This window comes from Limanda limanda, chromosome 11 (assembly GCF_963576545.1).
Source record: "Limanda limanda chromosome 11, fLimLim1.1, whole genome shotgun sequence".
Taxonomy (NCBI): domain Eukaryota; kingdom Metazoa; phylum Chordata; class Actinopteri; order Pleuronectiformes; family Pleuronectidae; genus Limanda; species Limanda limanda.
This window is the reverse complement of record NC_083646.1, coordinates 16,427,037-16,448,130: the sequence shown is the minus strand read 5'-3', so window position 1 is coordinate 16,448,130 and position 21,094 is coordinate 16,427,037. Positions and strand designations below refer to the sequence as shown.

At 41.2% G+C, this 21,094-nt stretch overlaps 1 protein-coding gene across 1 annotated transcript in view; it reads right to left on the bottom strand.

Annotated features, from left to right (window-relative positions):
• The window catches only part of lars2 (leucyl-tRNA synthetase 2, mitochondrial), a 34,296-nt gene extending 13,800 nt beyond the window's left edge, over positions 1–20,496 (bottom strand). Inside the window, exons 1-12 of the mRNA XM_061080957.1 lie at positions 20,354–20,496; positions 17,210–17,454; positions 15,411–15,542; positions 8,470–8,561; positions 8,326–8,386; positions 8,142–8,231; positions 7,728–7,871; positions 5,105–5,212; positions 3,341–3,500; positions 2,681–2,785; positions 2,309–2,424; positions 1,940–2,223 (exon numbers count right to left, since the gene is read on the bottom strand). Coding sequence (XP_060936940.1) covers positions 1,940–2,223; positions 2,309–2,424; positions 2,681–2,785; positions 3,341–3,500; positions 5,105–5,212; positions 7,728–7,871; positions 8,142–8,231; positions 8,326–8,386; positions 8,470–8,561; positions 15,411–15,542; positions 17,210–17,443 — 1,526 coding nt within the window. The 5' untranslated portion in view covers positions 17,444–17,454; positions 20,354–20,496. The remainder of the gene's footprint in view (positions 1–1,939; positions 2,224–2,308; positions 2,425–2,680; positions 2,786–3,340; positions 3,501–5,104; positions 5,213–7,727; positions 7,872–8,141; positions 8,232–8,325; positions 8,387–8,469; positions 8,562–15,410; positions 15,543–17,209; positions 17,455–20,353) is intronic.
• Between the last annotated feature and the right edge of the window lie 598 nt (positions 20,497–21,094).

Below are 21,094 nucleotides of genomic sequence, written 5' to 3'. Positions count from 1 at the left end.
AGGCTTGAGAGAGTGGTATTATTAAGGGGTTCCAATACTACTACATTTGAACAAGTGTTTTCAAAACTGGTTAACAGTAAAGACTCAATTATATTGAACAACACAGAAGTCCCTATTTTCAAACTATATCAAAGTATTATGGTTAGTTAGTAGTTCCCAATATTAGAACTTAGGAACATCTCAAATCGGACTATTTTACCTTCTTACTTAAAGATGGGGTTGGTAATACTGGAGCAAGCTACACTTTGAAAGAAATGCGACCGACACATCCCGACCCCTCACATCGGCCTTCTCACTATGCTCTCAAAACACAGACAATTATTTAATGATGATTATCGGGACGTTGACATATTTCAACAAATAAGATAAAAAAGTGTTTCAGAAACAAATGACCAACCCTGCCATCAAGTTAGTTTAACTTGAGCTATTGCTTGAGGAATGAAAAGAAAAAAAAGTATGTCAAATTACTTCTATAAATCCCACCCTTGTAGATTGTCTAATTAGTGGATTAAGAAACACTTAATTCTGACTTTTAGTAACTGTGTTTTAATAATAATCATGTGTTTTATTATATTCATAAGAGTCACCAGCTGTAGAAGGTGATGGGAAATGCACAACAAAAAGTAAAGTGTTTACTTTAATGTTGTTGTTTATTACCTTGTGGCTGTTTACAGCTTCACAAGCTAAATCTCATTTTGTATCATTATCTCTGAGTTTAAAAATGACTTTGAGCCAAGTCGACCTCCAACTTGAAGAGAAACACACATATTTTTGTTCCTCGGCTAATGAGCTGCAGCTGACAAGCAGAACTAGCTGCTGCACAACATGAAATATTATATAAACACAGACTTTTCATAAGTTAGGACCGTAAAAGTTTAGCATGCAGTAGTTTACCTTTAACTGCGCCTATAGTGGGAAAGAAGGATACTGAGCTGAGTAGCATCTGGCTATGTGATATTTCATGAGCTGCAAGAATCTCAATAACAGGAAAACTGCACCAGTTTTCCAAGAAAACATACATATCCTACAGAAGAGCATGGCTGATTTATATGTTTAGTGATGATATTGGCCGACATGAGCCTATCACAGATGCTCCTCCAGTTGGAATTCCTTTCTTGGCCAAGATAATGAACCTAATTGCCGCTGTCGGCTGAGAAAGCTGACTCAGACAGAACGCTGAGCATAGAAGTGCTGCATGAATGTGTGTGAATAGGAGAGACTTGAAGTGTTAAGCGCTTTGAGTGTTCGATGAGAAAAACGCTCTATGATTACAGTCCACTTACCACATGTGTTTATGTTCGCCGATACTCTACTTTGCAGCCAATATGAGCTTCTATGTTTCCATTTGACATTTAAAATGTTTTCTTAATTCAAGTTCTATAAATTAGCTTGCGCACAGCCCATTTCTGCATTTCTTTGTCACAAGGGTTTGATAACGACATATGTATTGGCTGATATATCAATATCAACATTTTTCAGCCCCTTAATATCAGCCCCCAAAAAAACATATGGGTTGGACTCTAAACCTACAGTTGTCATTACAGAATTATAGAGTTAGTTACTACGGTTACACTTTACTGTACAGTAGATGATAAAGGCTTGTCCTTTGATATATCTTCAAAAGTCACTAAAAACAAAAGTGCCAATGGAAAAGGAAAAAAATCCATCCATACATCAATCTGGAGCTGGAGCCAATCACAGGTGAGATTGGGCGAGAAGAAGAGTACAGACAATTAAGAGTTTCAATTTAAGCTAACCCCAGTCGTCACATCTAAAAATATAATGTGTACATCCAAAAATGGTTTTACTTTAGGAGGTTATATATTGATGACAACATGAAGGATAACCGGATAGATGAAACAAATAAATGAGCTTGGTTGTACTATTTGTAAAAACCATAATAACTGAATAATCAGTCACTCACAGTCAGTCTTCTCACCTTGGACATTTACAGTTGACCCAGTCATGTGCAGCCTCCAGAGGCGACGCCCCCTTGCCTGTGAGCGACGGTAACTTCGGTAACGTCACTGGTAACTCCTCCTCAGGGACCGCAACTGGACCGCAAGTCCCACAATGCACCACGGGGATGGGTGTTCCCCAGTACCGCTGCCTTGATATCAGCCAGTCCCTGAGCTTGGAGCTGGTGAGGTGGCCGCCGACCTTCTGCTCTCTGGCCTTCTGGGTAATGGAGTCGAAGGCTTCCTCTCTGCTGAGGCCAGAGAACTACAGGAAGAATAGGACTTTAATGATCGTGAGTGTTTAGTGGATTGTCGATGGAGTGGTCAGTGTAAACAATAACAGCGCTGACCTCATCAGAGTTAATCAACGCTTGAGTCCCGTCTTGGTCACTTTTCAGCACCGTCGTCCACCGAAGGTTCAGCGCTGTGGCCACAGAGAGATCCTCCTCGCTACAGTCTGGGACACCTGGCACAGTGCAGAAAAACCACAAACATGGACACCCAAAAACACCCAAATGACAGATCCCATGAGACCGTAGGAGACCCTAATAATCCTGTGTGGTGCGGACACACAACGCATAACAACATTTCAAAATGTAGAGAAAGTTGCACAACGAAATTTCAGGTCTAGATCTTCTGCACACATTTTCACTTGGACATGTATTTTATAAGACTGTATTGAGTCTCAGTTCACACACATACATGCACCACCTCCAACTCACCAATCACAGTGTCTAAATAGCCATCAAACGCCTCTTTGTGCGAGATGATCAGGGGAACCTCGTGGCCGGTGAACAGGTTGCGAGCGGTGACCGCTGTCAGGGTGTCTGGAGAGCAGAGGGCAGGAGAAGTGAGAGAGGGGGCGCCGCTTCCCCGGTTGCTAATTATCAACAATCGTTAACCACCGACACAGAAAAGAACCTCCAGGGAATCCCAATTAACATCCACTCAGTAAACTACGACGACCACAGCCATACCCTGACAGTATCGTGGTTGAACGAGGATATGTTCACAGTCACAATCGTCTACATAAGATACTGTGTGTTGGGATATCGTTACTGAGATACAAATAAAAACATGTATTTCCCTCTCCATATGAGGATTGATTCTACACTACATGCACAACTTTTGTTAATTAGCCGCTGCTCAATAAAGAACACACATAATATGCAAGGAATCATAACTTTTGCAAATGACCTTTTCAAGTTATGACAGCGTGCAGGCGGAGAGCCTCTTCCCCCCTGAAACACTCATTAATTCTGCTGCTGATGAGTTCAAATCTAAATGTGTGGCTTTTTCTGTGTTTCCTCCGCCTCAAAAAGCAGGAAATCATACACCTTGACAGACGATTTAAACTGAGGTCGGTGTAGAGAGACGCTCACCTCTGCCCGGCTGAAAGCCTTTTTCCAATGCGGAGCGCACCAAGCTGCTGCCGTGTAAAAGCCTGTGGGAGGGCAGGATGGCCAGGTAGGCCGCCCCGAACACCGTCTCCGGGGAGGAGCTGTAGGCTGACAGGGTCTCCCCCGTCTCCTCCCCGTTCACCTGAGAGAGGAGGGAGAAAAAAACAAGTGGGAATCCATGTAGAAACATCTGCACTGGAGTTAATGAGAGGTGTCACCTATAGTGCTTTAGTTAAACATATTTACTTTAGACATTAAATATATCAAAAGGATCAGTTAGAAGTCATTTTGAGATACTGTAGCACAGTATTGTGTACAGAGGCATTTTTTTGTTTTATAACAGATTACAGAATTTCAGAAGAGAAACAATTCCATCATCAATTTGTAGTTGGACACAGTCGTGTTTTCATTATTAATTAAGTAATAAAGCAATAACTTCAACCGTTTGCCTGATACACACGATTTTTCAAATTAAAAGGGTTGTTTTCTTTCCCTTAATGAACACATTTTTTTTTGGCACATTATCACCATCCTCATGACTTTAAGTGCCAATCATCTGACTTTTCCTGTAGCGCCACCTTGAGGTTGACTTTGGTGTTTTAGAAAAAACTTTCAATGGATTGTAACGACTTCTGGTACACAGATTCACATTGCCCTCACAGTGAATTGTAATAACTTTAACTTTTCATCTGTCACAAACCCTAAAAACCTTTAGTTTATCTTTATGAATGTGGTAAAACATTGTAGCTGCTAAACAGGTTTATTGTCATTGTGAGCCTATTAGCATGTTGACATTGTAATTAAGCTCACAACAACACTTTGTTTGAACAGTGGTGGGATGTAACAAAACTAAATTTTTCATGTATCTGTAGATTCATCTTCAAGTACTTTTGACTCTTCTCCCCTACATATATTAGCCAATATTTGTATCTCCACTACATGTTTACAAAGCATTGTGTTACATGTTCACACAGTTTTATATGTTTTTAAAAGTTATCAATACTGCACAGGTAACATTAGACCCCGCCTCCTGGAGCAGCAGTATCACTGGTGAAGAGACAACTGAAATGAAGAGGCCGCGGTGAGACTCTTTGAGAGATAATGCGCCTACAATGCCTTTAAACCTGTAATTATTTCAATGTGACACACTCACGCATGGGTGGTTTTGGGCTAATAATTTTCTAAAAGACACACTAATACATATTATTACTACCAAGGTTGGAATTCTTGTAAGATAATGTATAATAGGACAAGCAGCCATGCACTTAACTTAGTGTATCGTGACTCTTATTCACACTCACTCTCTTTTCTCTAGAAACTTTTTAAATGAAGGAACTGACTTCAGAAACATGTTCTTTTTCCAGAAAGAGTTGATTGATAAGGACGCTCACTGCGCTTTGACTGGGCTCTCAGCGACCACTCTGCATGAAACAACAGACGGCTCTGAGAACTCAATAGAAACTCATTTGTGACATCATCTGCCTGTGTGAATGGATGGGCCCGGGGAATGCGAACGACGAAGTATAGATTTTTTTTATGCTTTGGTACATGATTTCTAATAGAACGACACAAACAGAGGCATCATAGAATGTCAAATACAAACAAGCAATCAGCGCTTGTGGAGAAAAAGAGGAAAAACAGAGGCGGCGAAGAAGAAACCACAGGGAAACACTTAGTGGAGAGAAAGAGATTGAAAGAAAGCAAGAATGATGAATGAGGAAAAAGTGAGCAGGGGCTGAGATTCACCTTGAGTTGGAAATCGAAGTAGCAGCCGGTGCAGTCTCCAATCCAGTTTGCCTGCATGGCTTTGACACCGTACCACTCTGGAAGGTCTGCCAGGGCGTCCAGGAGAGGCTGCAGGAGGTAGACAAAGAGACAAATGCTCAAGTTTGCTGCTTTGTACAAATTTGGAAAGAGCTAACTTCACATTTTTCTTTCAGAGAGGAGATACTTTTGTGTGAGGGGGGGGGCCTGCCAGATCCTCATAAGTGTGCGGCTGTCTAGGATCATGCAATTGACTCCGGCTCAGTTGGGGCTCCTTCAAATCCCAGCCAATTTATTTTTTGGCAAAGCAGCAGAACCGACCAGGTCACATTATGCAGACAAAGAGGGATTTTCACAAAATCCTGACCTCCTCTCCCCTTGTTTTCCTTGATATCATAAAGAAGCAATCGTCTATGAAGTGCGCGCACGCTCACACGCAAACACACAGACACACCGGCAGTTATCCAGCGTGATTAACAGAAGCTATGCATATCAACGAGGCGGAGGCTAAGGAGTCACAGCTGGGGCCGAGGCCAGAGATGTTCAAACTCTCCATTTCCCTTTCAGGCTGTCACAATCTATTACCAACAATCCCCCTCACCGCGCCGCTCAGCAGGCACCACCTCACCACGGCCATATCAATACAAAAACGTTGACACCACTGGCATGACTGCGAAATGTGTCGGCTATGGATTTGGTCCAGAGTGGGAGAGAAAAGCGTGAATGTGTGTCAGGATGACGGAGAGTCGGAGAGGAGACGCAGCAAAACAAAGAGGTTCCTGGCTGTGAAAAAAAGAAAAGAAAAACTTGAAGAGGGAAGATGACTTTCAAATGAAGAGGAGGTAAACGCTTTCACTTTACTGGACGGGAAATTATAGTTTGGCACAGAAGCGGGAGTAGCTGAAAGATGTACGGCAAGGACAGGAGTCTCCATGGCAACTAAGAAAAGCTTATAGCAATAACCGAGGTGTGTGTGTGTGTGTGTGAGAGAGAGAGAGAGACATATCAAGTACACTTCTGTTATACAATGCTGCCAGTACAGTTTTTTTCTCCGAGCTGGTTCAGGGATTTGCACCAGAATAACAGTCGAGCGGCACACTGACTTCTCCGTGTGTGTGAACCATCGGGATGTCAGCGAGTGCAACAAGAGTGATTATGCATGAAATTGAAAACTCTGCGACGGCCACGTGTTCATTTAACATCCTGCACGCAGCTCCACATCCATCTTGGTAATAGTGCAATATGCAGTAATTTGGACCAAACAATATGGTGACAGTTCATGAGCGAACTCTCTCAGCACGACGTGGAGCCAGCCGACAACTGCAGCTGATGACCGCTGAATAAATGTTGTCTGTAGTTAATGTTGCCTGACAGACTCCATCACGTAAAAAAAAAGAAAGGCGAGCGAAGAAATGCACACACAGGAAATCACAGTCCAATTACAGCGCTTTATTTAAATTTGATTTGGCACTGGTCCTCCTTCTTTCTCTCCATCTGTCTTTCTCACTTCTTTCTCTTAACGCCTTCCTCTTCCTTCCTTCCTTCCCACTTCTCGGCTCGTCAGGAGAAAATTAGAAATGCGGGAACACATCGGCACAGTGGGCTGATTCCTTCCACCTCCTCTCACACCTCTGACACAGACAAGCATGGGCGACTTCGGCTCTGTGGCTAAAACTGGTCGGCGCCTGACTGCAGAGAAAGTGTAGTCTCTCTTCTTTAAAAAATGTCTCAAAATGACACAGGAGGGAATGAACAAAAATATATTTTTTGAATTTTATAGCTCAGCTATCCTAACTCTCCATCAATAATTTTTAAAGTAGTTTTTAAATAAATTGCACACTCCCCAGGAACTATTAAGGGGCCCAAGCACTGACTGCTGTGAGGACCGTATGTTTTGAAAGGAATTATAATTATTCTCCCTAAAATTAAAATGCTTATTTGAGGGGCTAAACATGCTTAAAAACTCATGAAACTTGCAATTGTGTCCAACATGGTAAAACTAATATTGTATTTTATGGGTCTCATGCTACGGGGTAACAAAATTACTCGATAGCGCCCCCTAAACACCAAACAAAGAAGTCCCCATGGCAGCATTTCATCAATTATTAATTCAGAGTTTACTATTATATTCAAATTTTCTCAACTTGGAAAAGCCAAGTTTAAACGATAGAACTCAAGGTGCTGAGACTATCCACAAAATGCATGTAGTAAACAATGTGTACTACATGCATAATGCATGAATCGTCTTTCCTTGGGATTAATCATAAAAATCCAGAGGGGTAATTTCGCCCTGCAGTGGACCTGTTCAACCTCTGACCTGAATAGGTGGAGGCTTCTCATCAGCAACCCAGGCCGCTTGGTGGTATAACCCAGGGCTCCTCCAGTCTCTCTCTTTGTGGTTGGGAGCCGCAGGGCCACAAATGACAGTCTCCAGGGGTCTGATTGTGGAACCAGAGAGGCAGGGCTGCAGCTGCTGCTACTGAAGTGTCAGCCATGATTGTTACCAGAGTGGTCCTGCTCACTTTGGCCTGGATGGGACTGCTGGTCAGCCATGCAGACACATCTTATTACATACTACACACACACGCACATTAAAGAGCCATACCTTGGCGTAGTTTGTGGTCTTGATGAACCATTGCGTGAGCAGCTTCTGCTCCACCAGAGCGCCAGACCTCCAAGAGAGACCGTTTTCATCCACCTGCTCATCAGCCAGCACTGTCTGATCCACAGGGTCCCAGTTCACCACGGCCTGGATAACACACAAACACACATAATGAAAACAAGCACACAAACATATTTGGATTTACTAAACAGACCACAGTCATATTTCAATGTGATCCCCTTTCATCAAACATAATCAAGAGGCTTCTATCAAGCTCTCTTCGTTTCAGCATATTTATTTTCTCCCAATAGTGAGCTGCCTCAATCCTCTCTGCAGCTGTCAGGGACCAAAACCATCATATTACTCCTTTCAAAAGAAAATCAGGAGGAGATACATTTGTACAAAGGGCGTCCCTACCTCTTTCTGATACGCCAGTCCTGCCTCGAAGAGCTTGACAAACAGATACTGCGTCCACCTGTAGTACTCTGGAAGACACGTGGTCACTTCCTGTCAGGACAGAAAAAGCCAAGGTCTGGTCAGCAGCAGTGTGAGGTGTCAGCCAAAAATCTCTGCTTGAGGCTCGTCTCTCAGATCTACTCACCCGGTCCCAGCTGAAGCAAAGGCCAAGGCTGTCCAGCTGCTCCCGCATGGACTGGATGTTACTGAGGAGAGAAGACACAACAGCTATTAGGGGATGTATATGAACCACGAGTGCTTATGAGAACAGGAGTGAGATTTCATTCACCTTTTAGTCCACTCCTCTGGGTCAAGACCTCTCTCGATGGCAGCATTCTCAGCTGGAAGTCCAAACGCATCCCAGCCCATCGGATTCAACACCTGTGGATGAAGTTAAAGATTCTGTGTTAGTGAGGACATTATCAGTGATTCAATAACAAATTCATCTGCAGTGATTTTGAAGGCGGACACATTTCAAGTTGGTTTAACTTGCACATTCCAACCATGCTGTGTTTTCTGCTGCTTAAGTATTTCCTGCTTTTACATTTATGCCTCCATACATTGTTTCCAGTTATCCATCCGTTCCATTCTTATGAACGTGATATTTCAAGAATGCCTTGAGGGGATGTCTTTTAATTTCATACAAATGTTCAGTTGGACTCACGGATTAACTGATTATATTTTGGTGCTCAAGGGTCAAGGTCACAATGGCCTCACAAAACATGTTGTTAGCATCTTGAATATCAAATCTGCCTGTGAGGAATTTCTTCAATTCTAAATCAGTTGTTACTTGGACTCAAAGATGAACTGATTAGATTTTAGGGTGATGACCTCGTATGAAAAAGAAAAATATGTAGACTGAAACTGCAGAGGCATACAACCATGGGGCACTAATTCTAGTTTTATTTTTATTGAGAAAATAAGTAAAAGATGTTACCTTGACTTCTGGGAAATTGTTTTGGGATTCAATCACTGTTTCTTTACTTATTCATTTACTTTACCAAAAATGATTTTATCCGCACACAAAATCCCAAATTTCAGAAACCCCATGTTGGGTGGAGTGAGACTATAAACATCACAAAGAATGACTCGCATGTTGAGAGTTTGGCCTTTTCTTACTCCATCTGACGTGTGACAGGAGCCTTTATACAAACAACGCCAGTGGAATCAGGAATATTCGTTGCAAAAGGGTAATTTATTCCACAAAATACTGCTGGGCTCCTCAACACACACTGACTCATGTATGCTAATGTGTGTAAGTCCCAGCTGAGACCCCAACTCCATTACACATTGTGGTTCATGCTTGCAAACTGCAAATATCATGTCAAGGCCGCCATTATATAATATTATATAATAACTAACTGATGCAAGTTACATAATAGGCAGTTTTTTCCCCAAAATTGCCCGAATCAGCAGCACTCTATATATTGCTCTTTACACACATTGGGTGTGATTGCATTTTAATATACTGTTTACATTATCATATTTTGTATTCCTTATATTTTGTATATTTTTATTGGAGCATGGTCTTATATTTTTTTCATATTTTGCATTGTGTGCTATGTGCCTGTGACTCTTGCTTGACAGGAAATATTGTCGACTCAAGACAACTCACTCATCTCGTTTTCCCTTTAGCGTCTCGTCTGAGCTTCTTTTTTCTTTTTCTGCTCGCTGACAGAGAAACGTGATCAAAGGATCGGGAGAGGAAGGCGTGAGCGGAGCAGTGGAGAGGCAGAGTGACGAGGAGTCGAGGACAGGAGGGGAGATCATTGTGCGGACTCTAACGGGTCTGATGTTTCAAACGAATCCGTATCCTTGGTAACTGCAGGGGCTTCATTTGTGAAGCCGAGTGCTGGATAGTATTAGGCTGAGAGAGCTCAGAGCAGCAGACTGCTGTGACTGCTCAGGAGGAGCAGACGCACACAGAGAGAGCGAGGCGTGAGAAAGGCCGTGTAAATAACAAAGCAGAGAGAAACAAGCGCCTCATTAAGACATTTAGGCTGCTATCCTGTTTATTCTGTGTAAATATGTTATTAAAGTGAAACAGAACTCAAAGAGATGCTGTTAGAGGGAGCTGTGATGATGGACTGAATTACTAGTGAGCTCAAATCTCAAAGTTCAAAGAGGCACATTTTCTTTTTGCCGCTAAAAGCTTCAGCACCACTTATCCTAATGTCCACACAAAATGTGGAGAGCAGTGCTACTCTTCACTGACCAATTATCATGGAGACTTTCAGAACATTTCAGAGCATCAGTGAAAGGAAGCGGTGCGATTTAAGACTTAGGAATAAGTGAGTCGGGGCTGATTTTATGATGATCCGTCAACAATCATGTGGAGCAAATCAGCGCCAACTGGAGACAAAGCAGCTTCAGACTCCTCACGGTGCCGATGAGAAGGACACAGTTGTCTGGAGACAGGTTTTGTGAATGTTGACCCTCTGAGCTACAAGGGTCCACCTACACAGCTCCAGCTCGAAGCCTCTCTCCATCTGTCGCAGCTTTGAAATGCAATGCCGGCATTTGTCTGCCTTCTCATCACATTGATTGGAACCAAACAGATAATTGCTTCAAAATTCCACTCCTACCTTTTATTCATTGGACAACTACAGAGCCAAGGAACAACCAAAGGAAAACGCAAAAAACCTGAGAATGACAAGATGAAGAAGAGCATGACTTCAAATGGTCAAAATTCCATCCATTTATTATCTATAAAAGTTGCCCTCCCAACATTGTCCACAACTTTTCTGCCAGCCCCCTTTGACAATGTCTGGAAAATATCGGAGTGAGTCCATGTGAGGACACAGGCTGAAAATGTCTGCAAAATTCCCAGCATGTGAGTGGGCGTGTTGATGAAAAAACTAAAAGAATAGAAATGTCTCAGGATTAAAAAGAGGTGCCATACATAAAGACGCCAAAGAAGATATCAACTTGGAAAGACGACAAGATACAAGAACCTTTGGTGAGAAGGAGCGTTGCCAGTGGCGATGTGCTGTGAAATTCAATTTCCGGACGTCGCAGACATTTTCCTGTTATCGTGAACGTTCTTCATACCTGAAGAACAAACTCCTGACCCTGGACATTTTTCAGAGTTGATGTCTGACAATGGCTATACAGACTCAGAGAACTACTCACATCCATGGTCAGTCTGCATGTCTTTAGACTGTGGGAGAAACTCGGGGAGAAAAGGCAAACTCCAAACAGAAAGGCCCCTGTGAGTGCTGACCACTGCATAGCAATGCTATTGCTAAAAATGATGAAAAACTGATCTACTTTTATGGCTGGATACTTCTATTGCCAAACTGATAAGTAGCCACCAGTATCATTTTGATTCCAAGAAACAGTTTGACATTTCGCAAAACATCTCGTTGATCTACTCTGGCTCAAATGGACGAAAGCATCTGTCAAATGAATACATGTGAATACCACGAGCTCTGCAGTGGAGGTACATACCAGCACCTGTAAATCTTTACAATTAACATTTATATCTCATTTAATCCAGACAAAAATCCATGTTTAAGGACATCACATTGTGGTTTTAACAGGTTTTTACAGCATGCCAGACTTTTGTTGGCTGGGTGCAGTGATTTTCTCTCGATGATTAAACATAGTTTGAAGTGAGTTTAAAGGAGCTGCTGGACAGTTTTTTTGTTTTTGGACAGAGGAAGGCTGCTGGCAGAAGTTTTATATTTACCCTCAACTCACAGTGTGAGTGTTTTGTGTGTCTACCTCAGAGAAAGCCATATGCCAAATATGTCCCCAAAATATCCCTGATTGAAAACCACGATTGTTTTGACTAATTTCAACGGCGAAGTGTTTACAAAGAATCTGAGTTGTGATTACTTTGGACAATCTGCTGATGTGATGAAGAATGACAGGAACGTTGTGGTCAAAAGTTTCTTGAACACTTTCGGGGTGTGACCATCGACAGACTGTATCTCCTTAATTAGCGAGAGAATAACGCTGCTGTGACAGATGCTCAGAGGAAGTGGACTCCTGGGCAGGAAATATTTACCAGTCATGTGAAGCCATGTTCGTGTTCAGGGAGAAACCAGGCAGAGGCAGACGGGATTCTCTCTGAGACTCGAGAGAGATGATGCACACCATCGAGTGTAAAATCCACCAGGTAAAGAAAAAACAAGAGAAAGATGTCTGACGGATCTAGTGAGGACTGAGAGGAACCGAAGAACTGGCCGTGGGCTGTGTCGCCCTCGTGTCAGAAGGTTTGTGTGATTTCACACTGGTTACAGCTTCATCTATTCTACACCAATCATTTACTGCACAGTTACAGAGCGAGTGCTGAATATCGACAGCAACACTTTGATGTGAAACAATCGCGAGTCAATAACAGACCAGAGTGCTTGTGATCGAGAGTATGGATTTTACCGTTACCTTATTTATATCTAATTTTAACCATGAAAGGAGAAGGTTCAAGATCATGAAATAGCCACCTGTCAGCTTACAAGAAAGACGAAAACACTTTCTTCCTTTAAGACTTCGCTCCTGTAATTACAGGCCTTTATTTTGAAAAAGCTCAACGGGTCTAGCGATCATAAAAATAGATTTTTATGGAATCATTCAGTGGTGAAGTGAAACCACTCCTAGTCAATAAAAGAGCTTTTTTATCCAGCAACGTAAAATTATGACACATTAGAGAAAAGAGTATTTGTAGCATGAAAACAACTTAATAAGACAACAATAAACAAATATAAGAAAAATAATATGAACTTGAATGGCGCTTAGAGATCCACACTAGATTCAAATGGGCTCTTTCCAGTGGCTTCTTTATAACTTTGTTCACAATCAAACCGACAAATCCACTGGGGTGAAAACATAATCTCCTTGGTGGAGGTAAAATAAGCGTAATAAAACAATCAAGCTACAATGAGACCTGGTTAATCGAATGTGCATACTGTGCAAATGTTTGAAATCAATACAGCACAGAAGAAATCAAAGTGTAGACTAAGGTTGTGTAATTGAAAGACAATGGCAAAAGGAGTTATTTTAATCATGCAACTAATGTTAATGGGTGCTGAGGTTAGTGCACTACATTATGTACACTGTATAAGCAGGGGATGAGTTAAGTGACATAAAAGCATGAGAGTTCACAGAGACCTTGTGTAAACAGATCTTCTTAATAATGTGTTGTGTGTGCGTGATGATGCGGAGCAGGAGCAAACAGATAAGAGCAGTGAGACACAGGGAGGGCAGACAGCGGCAGCAATCATATTGTCTGTACTGTATAATATCATGGAGCAGATACGGAGCGCTCCATTAACTCTGAATGAAAGACTGACTCACTGTTCCAGCACAGAGTTGTGGCTCCACGAGTAATAATGTGGAAACAGACGAGTCAACATCGAAATATGAAACGATGGTTGACCACAGTAAAATATGATTCTCACAGAAAAACCTGACGAGAACACATCCTCTGTGCTTTTAGCTGGACAAGTCAGTAAAATATATCTGAATAAAAACAAGCCAGTTGAGCCAAAGACTCACACTTGTGCTGAGGGTAAAATAATTAAAAAATAAAGCAAAAATTGTCTTACATCTAAGCTCAAAAGCAGAGTCACAATTACCTTATTATTTTAATGGATGACCACCTACTGTGGGAAGTTGATGGAAATTATATTCTATTGTTTGATTGAAGAATAACAGTGAAGTGAAAAATCTCCATAAACAACAGGTGGGGAATCAATTCTGTGGATAATTATAAAAATAATAAATCAGATTTTATTGTTACGATGAGGGTGCAGTGGTTAGCTCGAAAACTCGCTGTGTGTGGTTTGCATGTTCTCCCCATGTCTGTCAGGTTTACTCCGGATACTCCCTCCCACAGACCAGAGACCTGCAGGTTGGCGTTTGGTTAATTGGAGTTCTGAATGCGAGTATGAACGGTTGCTTGTCTCAGTATGTTAGCCCTGCCCTACACTTAAATTCTCTAAGCTGTGTGCACCTCTGATTCACGATGTAGATTAATTAACTTGGTGTCTCTGCTGCTTATTTTATGTGCAACAGGAGTTTCACACTGCTTCAGCTGAGGAGTATTCTCGAGGGTTGGGTTTACTTGCATCACTTGCTCGAGTAACGCAAGTAAACACAAATGATCTTACGGCCGAGCTCTCGCAAGTAACACAACAGGATCAAATTATGTTCATGAGTGAGTGAACACACAGAGACCACGGCTCCACTCAGCCCTTCATTATTTTGATACTACATAACAGCATTGTGACCTGTCCAGGTTATACCCCGCTCCCGGTTCCACGCCCCAATGTCAGCTGGGATTGGCTCCAGCTGCATGCGATCCCAAAAGAACGAGCGTTATAATAAAAGGATGGATGGATAGATGGATTACAGTATTGTTACTAGGGACGGGAATCAGCAGGGACCTCCCAATACGATACTATCACGATACTTGGGTAGCGATACGATATGTATTGCGATTCTGTGGGTATTGCGATTCTGTAAGTATTGCGATTCGATATTACGTTTCTTGTGATTTCTTTTGGTTCTTTTTTTTTTTAAATACTGGACCATGGAGAAAAGTTGAATCATACCTTCAAATACAACACAGTCAAATTTACTTAGAGCTTTACAAGTTTTATTTCAAATATTAACATTAACTTAATGACTGCCGGGCAGCCAATGGAGAAAATAAATAAAAATGTGCCCTATTATTTTATAGCCCCTGTCAACTGCACACAAACTGACAGATTAAGAAATGTATGCAACTGTTAAACAATAAATAAAAGGTAAATTAAATGGAATGAATAAAAGTTTACTTAAAATATAAACTTTGAAATAAACAAAAAGTAGGCTATTCTTCATTGTTGTTTGCATGTAGGCTATGCAAAGCTAGTGCTTGGGTATGTTTAGATTCTTGTGCAAAAACAAGAGTTGGTCAACATGATCTGGGGTGATGTTGCTCCTCGCCCCCATATATACCCACCGTATAAAACCAATAAATATATGGTTTTTTTAAATCGATTTGGGAGGCAGCGTGGTGATTTAAAACAGTCATTCACAAGAATTGCGATTAGTAACTGAATCTATGTTTCCCCCCATCTCTAATTGTTACAGAGTCAAAATAATTCTCTAGCCAACTTTAGGGGAAAAACTAGGATGTGAAATATTAAACCGTCATTAACCAAACGGATGTTCAACCTATATGGCCTGTTTCAGGGAGCAAAGCAGGAATGGAAAACGACATTTAATAAAAGACAGCTATACCTGATGGCCTCTCATTCTCTGGAAGTGGCCGATGGTGTCGCTGATGGTGTACACGCGCACGTGGCCCATGTGCAGTCGTCCCGATGGGTACGGGAACATGGAGAGGACGTAGAACTTCTTCTTGTTGGAAACCTGACAACAACAGCAGACGTTAAAATCACAGTGCAGAGGTATGAGATGACCTCACCCCATGTGGGAAGAGATTATGAAACTTTAATGGGGACTGAGAGGCAGTGATAACAGAGAAGCAGCTCTTTTCTTTAATATCTCTTAGTCTCTTCTGAATGGGTCCTCTGTAAAAGTGCATAACCCTGATGGCATCAGGAAAGGAATAATAACTTCTCACACACAGAACCCTGACTGACTCCTGCTGTATTACCGTTATGAGCCTCTATCAGAGTCTGATTACACTGTCAGAATGGGAATGGTGGCAGTGCTGCTGATTATGGATGGTTTACAGTGGCACGCTGTTACCAAGGCAGCACAGTAAGTAGCGGTTACACCCAGCTATACGTGATTACAGGAAACCCGAGTCATGAATTTTTCAATAAATTAATTAGGAGCTGGGCTGTCATGAATTCACTTAATCACTGTCAGCCTCTCACAGACAGACCATTAGGATTTATAATGAGCCTGATCTCCAGGTCTGAGATCAGCCACAGAGCCCGGGACGGTAATAGCTTGGATCATTTAGAGGGATGCTTATTAATCAATTAATCTTGAAATGAGACTAAATGAGTTTTCAAATGTATAAATAATCAGATCTGTGCACATTGATAGATTTTGACTCACCAAAGTAAAACTACACTTAGCTTAGAATTGACCTGTGGAGCTTTGGTTGGAGGTCGTCAGCTTTCATTTTTACTCATGTGACAGTTCTTTTACAACATGGCTGATGTTAGACAGATAGAACTTAGAGTGAAAACTCCAGTTCAGTAGAATTCATGTTTCTGAAAACTTAGGAGGAGGAAGGATGTTGCTATGCATCAGGCAAGAACCCATAAAGTACTGGTACAGATTCAGATCAAATTTATTCTAACATTGTGAAACATTTTTCAGCTTTTTCTTTGATTTCTCAGAGAATAATTCATGGTTCTCAATGAAAAAATTAATAATTTGGTGCAGATCCAAATAAAAGTCAGGATTTAGTGGATTCAAAACTGGTAAGGGGGCTTGTTGAGGAACTGTAAAAACCCAATTGCCCCTGGGATTGATATAATACTCTGGTTTTAAATATGATCTTTGTTTTTAATTGAATTGGAATAAGACATTTACATTTTACACAGTAAACAACTTGCAAGTTTTTGATCTTGTGAATGAAGGTCTGTCTTGAGTCCTCAACACATGATTCCACAATCCAAAGCCATGTTTTTTTCTCTGGTGGCAGACATTTTGCTGCAAGCAGAACTGAAAGGATTTGTCAAATTCATCGACACAAAATGATCTATTAATCGTTTAATTTGTTGTTAGAAAGAAAATATTTGATGGTTGTGCCTTTTTTTTGCTTTTTTGCTCCAATAATGTCAATATATTTAGATTTTTGCGACATCTGTAAACTTAAACTGGAGCTTCGAAAAGTTTTAAACAATTATTATTTATCAAATATTCATATATTTTTTTACTTTTAAAAAGACCAGCTGTGTGCAGCTTATTTTTTGACAATATCATATTCACATTTCTAAAACCAGGATAGGATGTTTCCACGCACATAACACTGAGCATGGATTCTTCAAAAAACGATCATTACTGGAACTCTGCTGCATCTCTATTACCCTGATGTCAGTTAAGGGCTTTCTTACCTCCTCCAGTGAGTCCTTCTGCCACTGGGCCATAATACGTGGATGCCACCATTCTTCCACCCTGAGCCGGGTCTCTGTCCGATAGTCCTTCTCCCACACTCCTGTCTCACTGAACAGAGTGCGGCTGCTGGGGGACGAGAGGTGGGGTGCTGGACTCAGGAGACGAGTCCTGATTCGGACAAAGCGGGCTACAGCCAGTGGATACAGAGCCAGTCTTCTCGCTGACACCTGCATGGTTCTGTCTCCTGAAACGCAGACAGACGTTTTAATGAGGGCGGACAATGGGATAGTGTGAAACTAACTCACTCTTTTTTCTGTCACTTTAAACCACCAATATACTGATGGTTGGAGAAAACAACTAATCTGAAAATAATTGAACAGTGCAGCCAAACATTGATGAAGCAATGTAGGAAAAACCTTCTGAAATGAGTCAAATTTATATGACAATGAGCTTGTTTTGCAGAACAGTTTAAAAACCCTCAAACCTCAGAGATACAGAAAACAACTCTGCAACATGGACTTCAGTCAATGCTCCAAGTAGAAAACAATGCTGCCGAGTACAAGGAAGATATGTTGGCAAGAAAAAGTGCAAACATCTTATCCACAGAGAGGTGCGACCATGAGATGATAACAGTGGATGACCTTGAGACATAAAAGAACAACAAAGCCATTAAACAGGCAGCACATCTGGATCCAGATGATTTGCATCTGCGTCTCATGTGTTTTTTTTCTCCCCCAGCTGCTGTTATTTTAAACTCTGTGTTCTTTGCACCGCGTCACTCACAGAGCAGCGTGAGTTTGTGAAATCAGAGGTTTATATGCTGCCTCACAGCCTGTTCTCATGACACCGCCCGCCTGCTTAGAGGGAGGATGACATTCATCAGCTGATTTTCACGCACTCAGACACTCAGTCATCTCTCTGCTTCTCATCTGCCCTGCACTTAGAAAATGTAGATTTTTGCGTTATAGGATGTCAACCTGGTTAAAAGCTCAAACCGCAAGAATTTAACGTCCCTCAAGTTTTTGTAATTACATGTAGGAAGAAACGATGAAAACAGAATTAATCAGATCAGTGCATAACAAATGACTGTTATTTGTAAAAGAAATACATTTATGTTGGCTAACTTTAATGAGACTGCAGTTGGGTTTTGCTCTCATGTGGCTCGATGTTGGTCAGACAGTCAACTGCATGTCAGGAAAATGATATCTGACCTAAATTTGTCTTATTTACACAGACACACACACAAGTATATAAACACAGTTGCCACGGTAACGTAGGAACTCTGTAAGTCTCTGCCTCCTTGGTAAAAGAGGACAATCACCGCTGATCTGACCCGTCAAGAGAACCTTTTTCGCTGCCGCTACGCTTCTGAACATCAGGGAGCGAGAACTTTACAGCTGCTGAATGGAAGAAGTGCTCATCTGCGTGGCGCGACACCAGAGTCTGATATAAAGATGTAAATGAGGTAAACAAATATTATGATCCACAGAGAACTCGCTGAAGAGGTTGTTCTATTTTCTATCACAGGAGAGAAGCAGCTCAACCAGAAAGTGCAGAGTTGGGGATATGTAATTCTTCATGAGAGTGGATAAAAAAAAACATATTTTCATGAGCAGGTGAAAAAATACACGTAATGAAAGAGATTTTTAGCAACAAAAGTTTTCATTTAAATGTCTGGAGTGTGTAGGACCTTTGCATCATTCACTAAGAGTCTGAGCAGCCTGGAGGATTCACTGACCACAGAGGAGAAATGTTTGTGGTAAAACTGGGCACTCTTTCAAGGGGGAGTGTAAGACCAGTTGTCTCCTCGCCACCTCATCCTCCTCTCCTCTACCTCTCCTGTCCTTGTGTCGTCTCCTCATCCCCCTCCTCTCCTCACCCCTCCTTTCCTTTTCACCTCTCCTCCTTTCCTCAACCCCACCATCATCTCCTCTCCTGTCATCTCATCTCTCCTAGTCTCATCTCCTCTTCACCCTTCCTCTCCTTTCCTCCTTTTCTATCCTCTCCCCACGTGCATTGTGGGAATGTTTTTTTACTAAAATCTCCCGAGTATAACCTGAGCTGCAGCAGCCACAACTCCCTCAGGCAGGCCGAAGCCCGGAGAGCCGAGCACTCAAGGGGGTGAGCATCTCCGGCGGTGTGACTGAGTGAGTGGGCTGAGGCGAGAGACTGAGAAAATGTTTCTATGGTGACTGGGCTCATCTGCCTCTAAGAGAGCGACCGTAAATAACAGCTCGCTGACAAGAGGAAGACGATAAAGCTTCATCATTTGGGGAAAATTATTTTCTTGGTACAAGTGTTCTTACTTTAATGCCTACTCTTCTTATAATCCTATATTTCTGAAAATTAATTGGAAAATTTGTTGTAAATAACATTTTAAAATTACTTATATATTTTAAGGATTTGAAGTTTTATTTTGTGAAATAAAAAAAAACTTTACAAATAAATTAACATATAAAAGTGTCTGAAAGAACAATATAATGAATTATTGCATTTTTTATTTATTCAAACAAATTGATTAATATATTCATATTTTTGGTATGAGCAGAAATGTAGGCATAATATTGGTGCTGAAATAAACAGAAAGTCCCACCAGAAAATGAATTATGCCCACATCATATAATACATTGATGAAACTGAAAATGAGTCTGTCACATGCAATTATATTATATTATTAGATTAGGGGGTTTCTGGTGTTCTAATAGTGTGACTGAGTTGTATTGTTCGTCTCTTCCAGATCAAAATATCCACATGACAAAATAATCCTGTCAGAAATGTACAGTGAATAAAAAACTGGAGATGAAATGATGTCGGTAATGTGTTTTTACATTTTACAACCAGCACTGAATCCATTAATGATCAAATCTATTGTCTGATTGGTCGATTAATCGTTGCAGCCTTCTAGCTCTACTATATGTCTGTGTGAAAACATGGCAGGTCGTTGACCAGCAGGACATCTTGTTTTCAGTCAAACACAGTGGTGAACAAAGGTGAATGTAACGAGTTAAAGTCTTGACTCACACACATGAACGTGTCTCTAAAGTGAACCTGGTGTTGTTTAGCTGTCAGATGTAACCTCTGGTCTGTCCACACAGAAACAAGCTGTCATCTGTTAGCGTCAGATAAAAACTTTTCTAAATCACCTTCTGCTTCACTTCCGGCTCCTTTGTTTCCGCGTTACTGTCCCAATCTCATAAAACCAATAATCCACAGTGAAACATTCATGTCCATCTTTTAAATGCGCTGGAAACGACTTGTTTCCTCTCATCACGACTGCACCACAGGCGCCGCCATCTTGCTTTCAATAAACTTTATCAACACGACGTCGGTCGACAACGACAAAACCACGTGGTTTAAACAGGCTGCTCTGATATTCCTTCAATATTAGACGTAGTTATAAGATTCTAACGTTATTATTTTCATCAGTGTGTGTGTGTGTGTGTGTGTGTGTGTGTGTGTGTGTGTAGCATACATGTACATACTTATGAGGACATTTCACAACCTGGCAACCCCATCAAGTTTAAGTAGATCACTTACTAACCATTCATAATGCTGTTTCATCATATACTGTCTTTAAATAGGTCGCATTTTCTCTTAGATAGGAGAAAATAGATTTGATTGTATTTTTTAAGTATATCTTTCTGGTTGCACCATTAGGGCTGCTTAAAAAAAACTTCCTCTCAGCAACTTAAAGGCAAAAATACCCCCTTCCTAAAACTGTTATAAATCACTGTAGATATCAATATTACCTTTCACTGTACTTTCACGTTTTCAAATCACTTATTTTTTTATTCAATCGTTTCATCAGTTCTGATCATGAATATCAAATATTCATTTATTTAAACATTTTTGAATGTAAATCTACAATTTGCTATTTAAAAAAA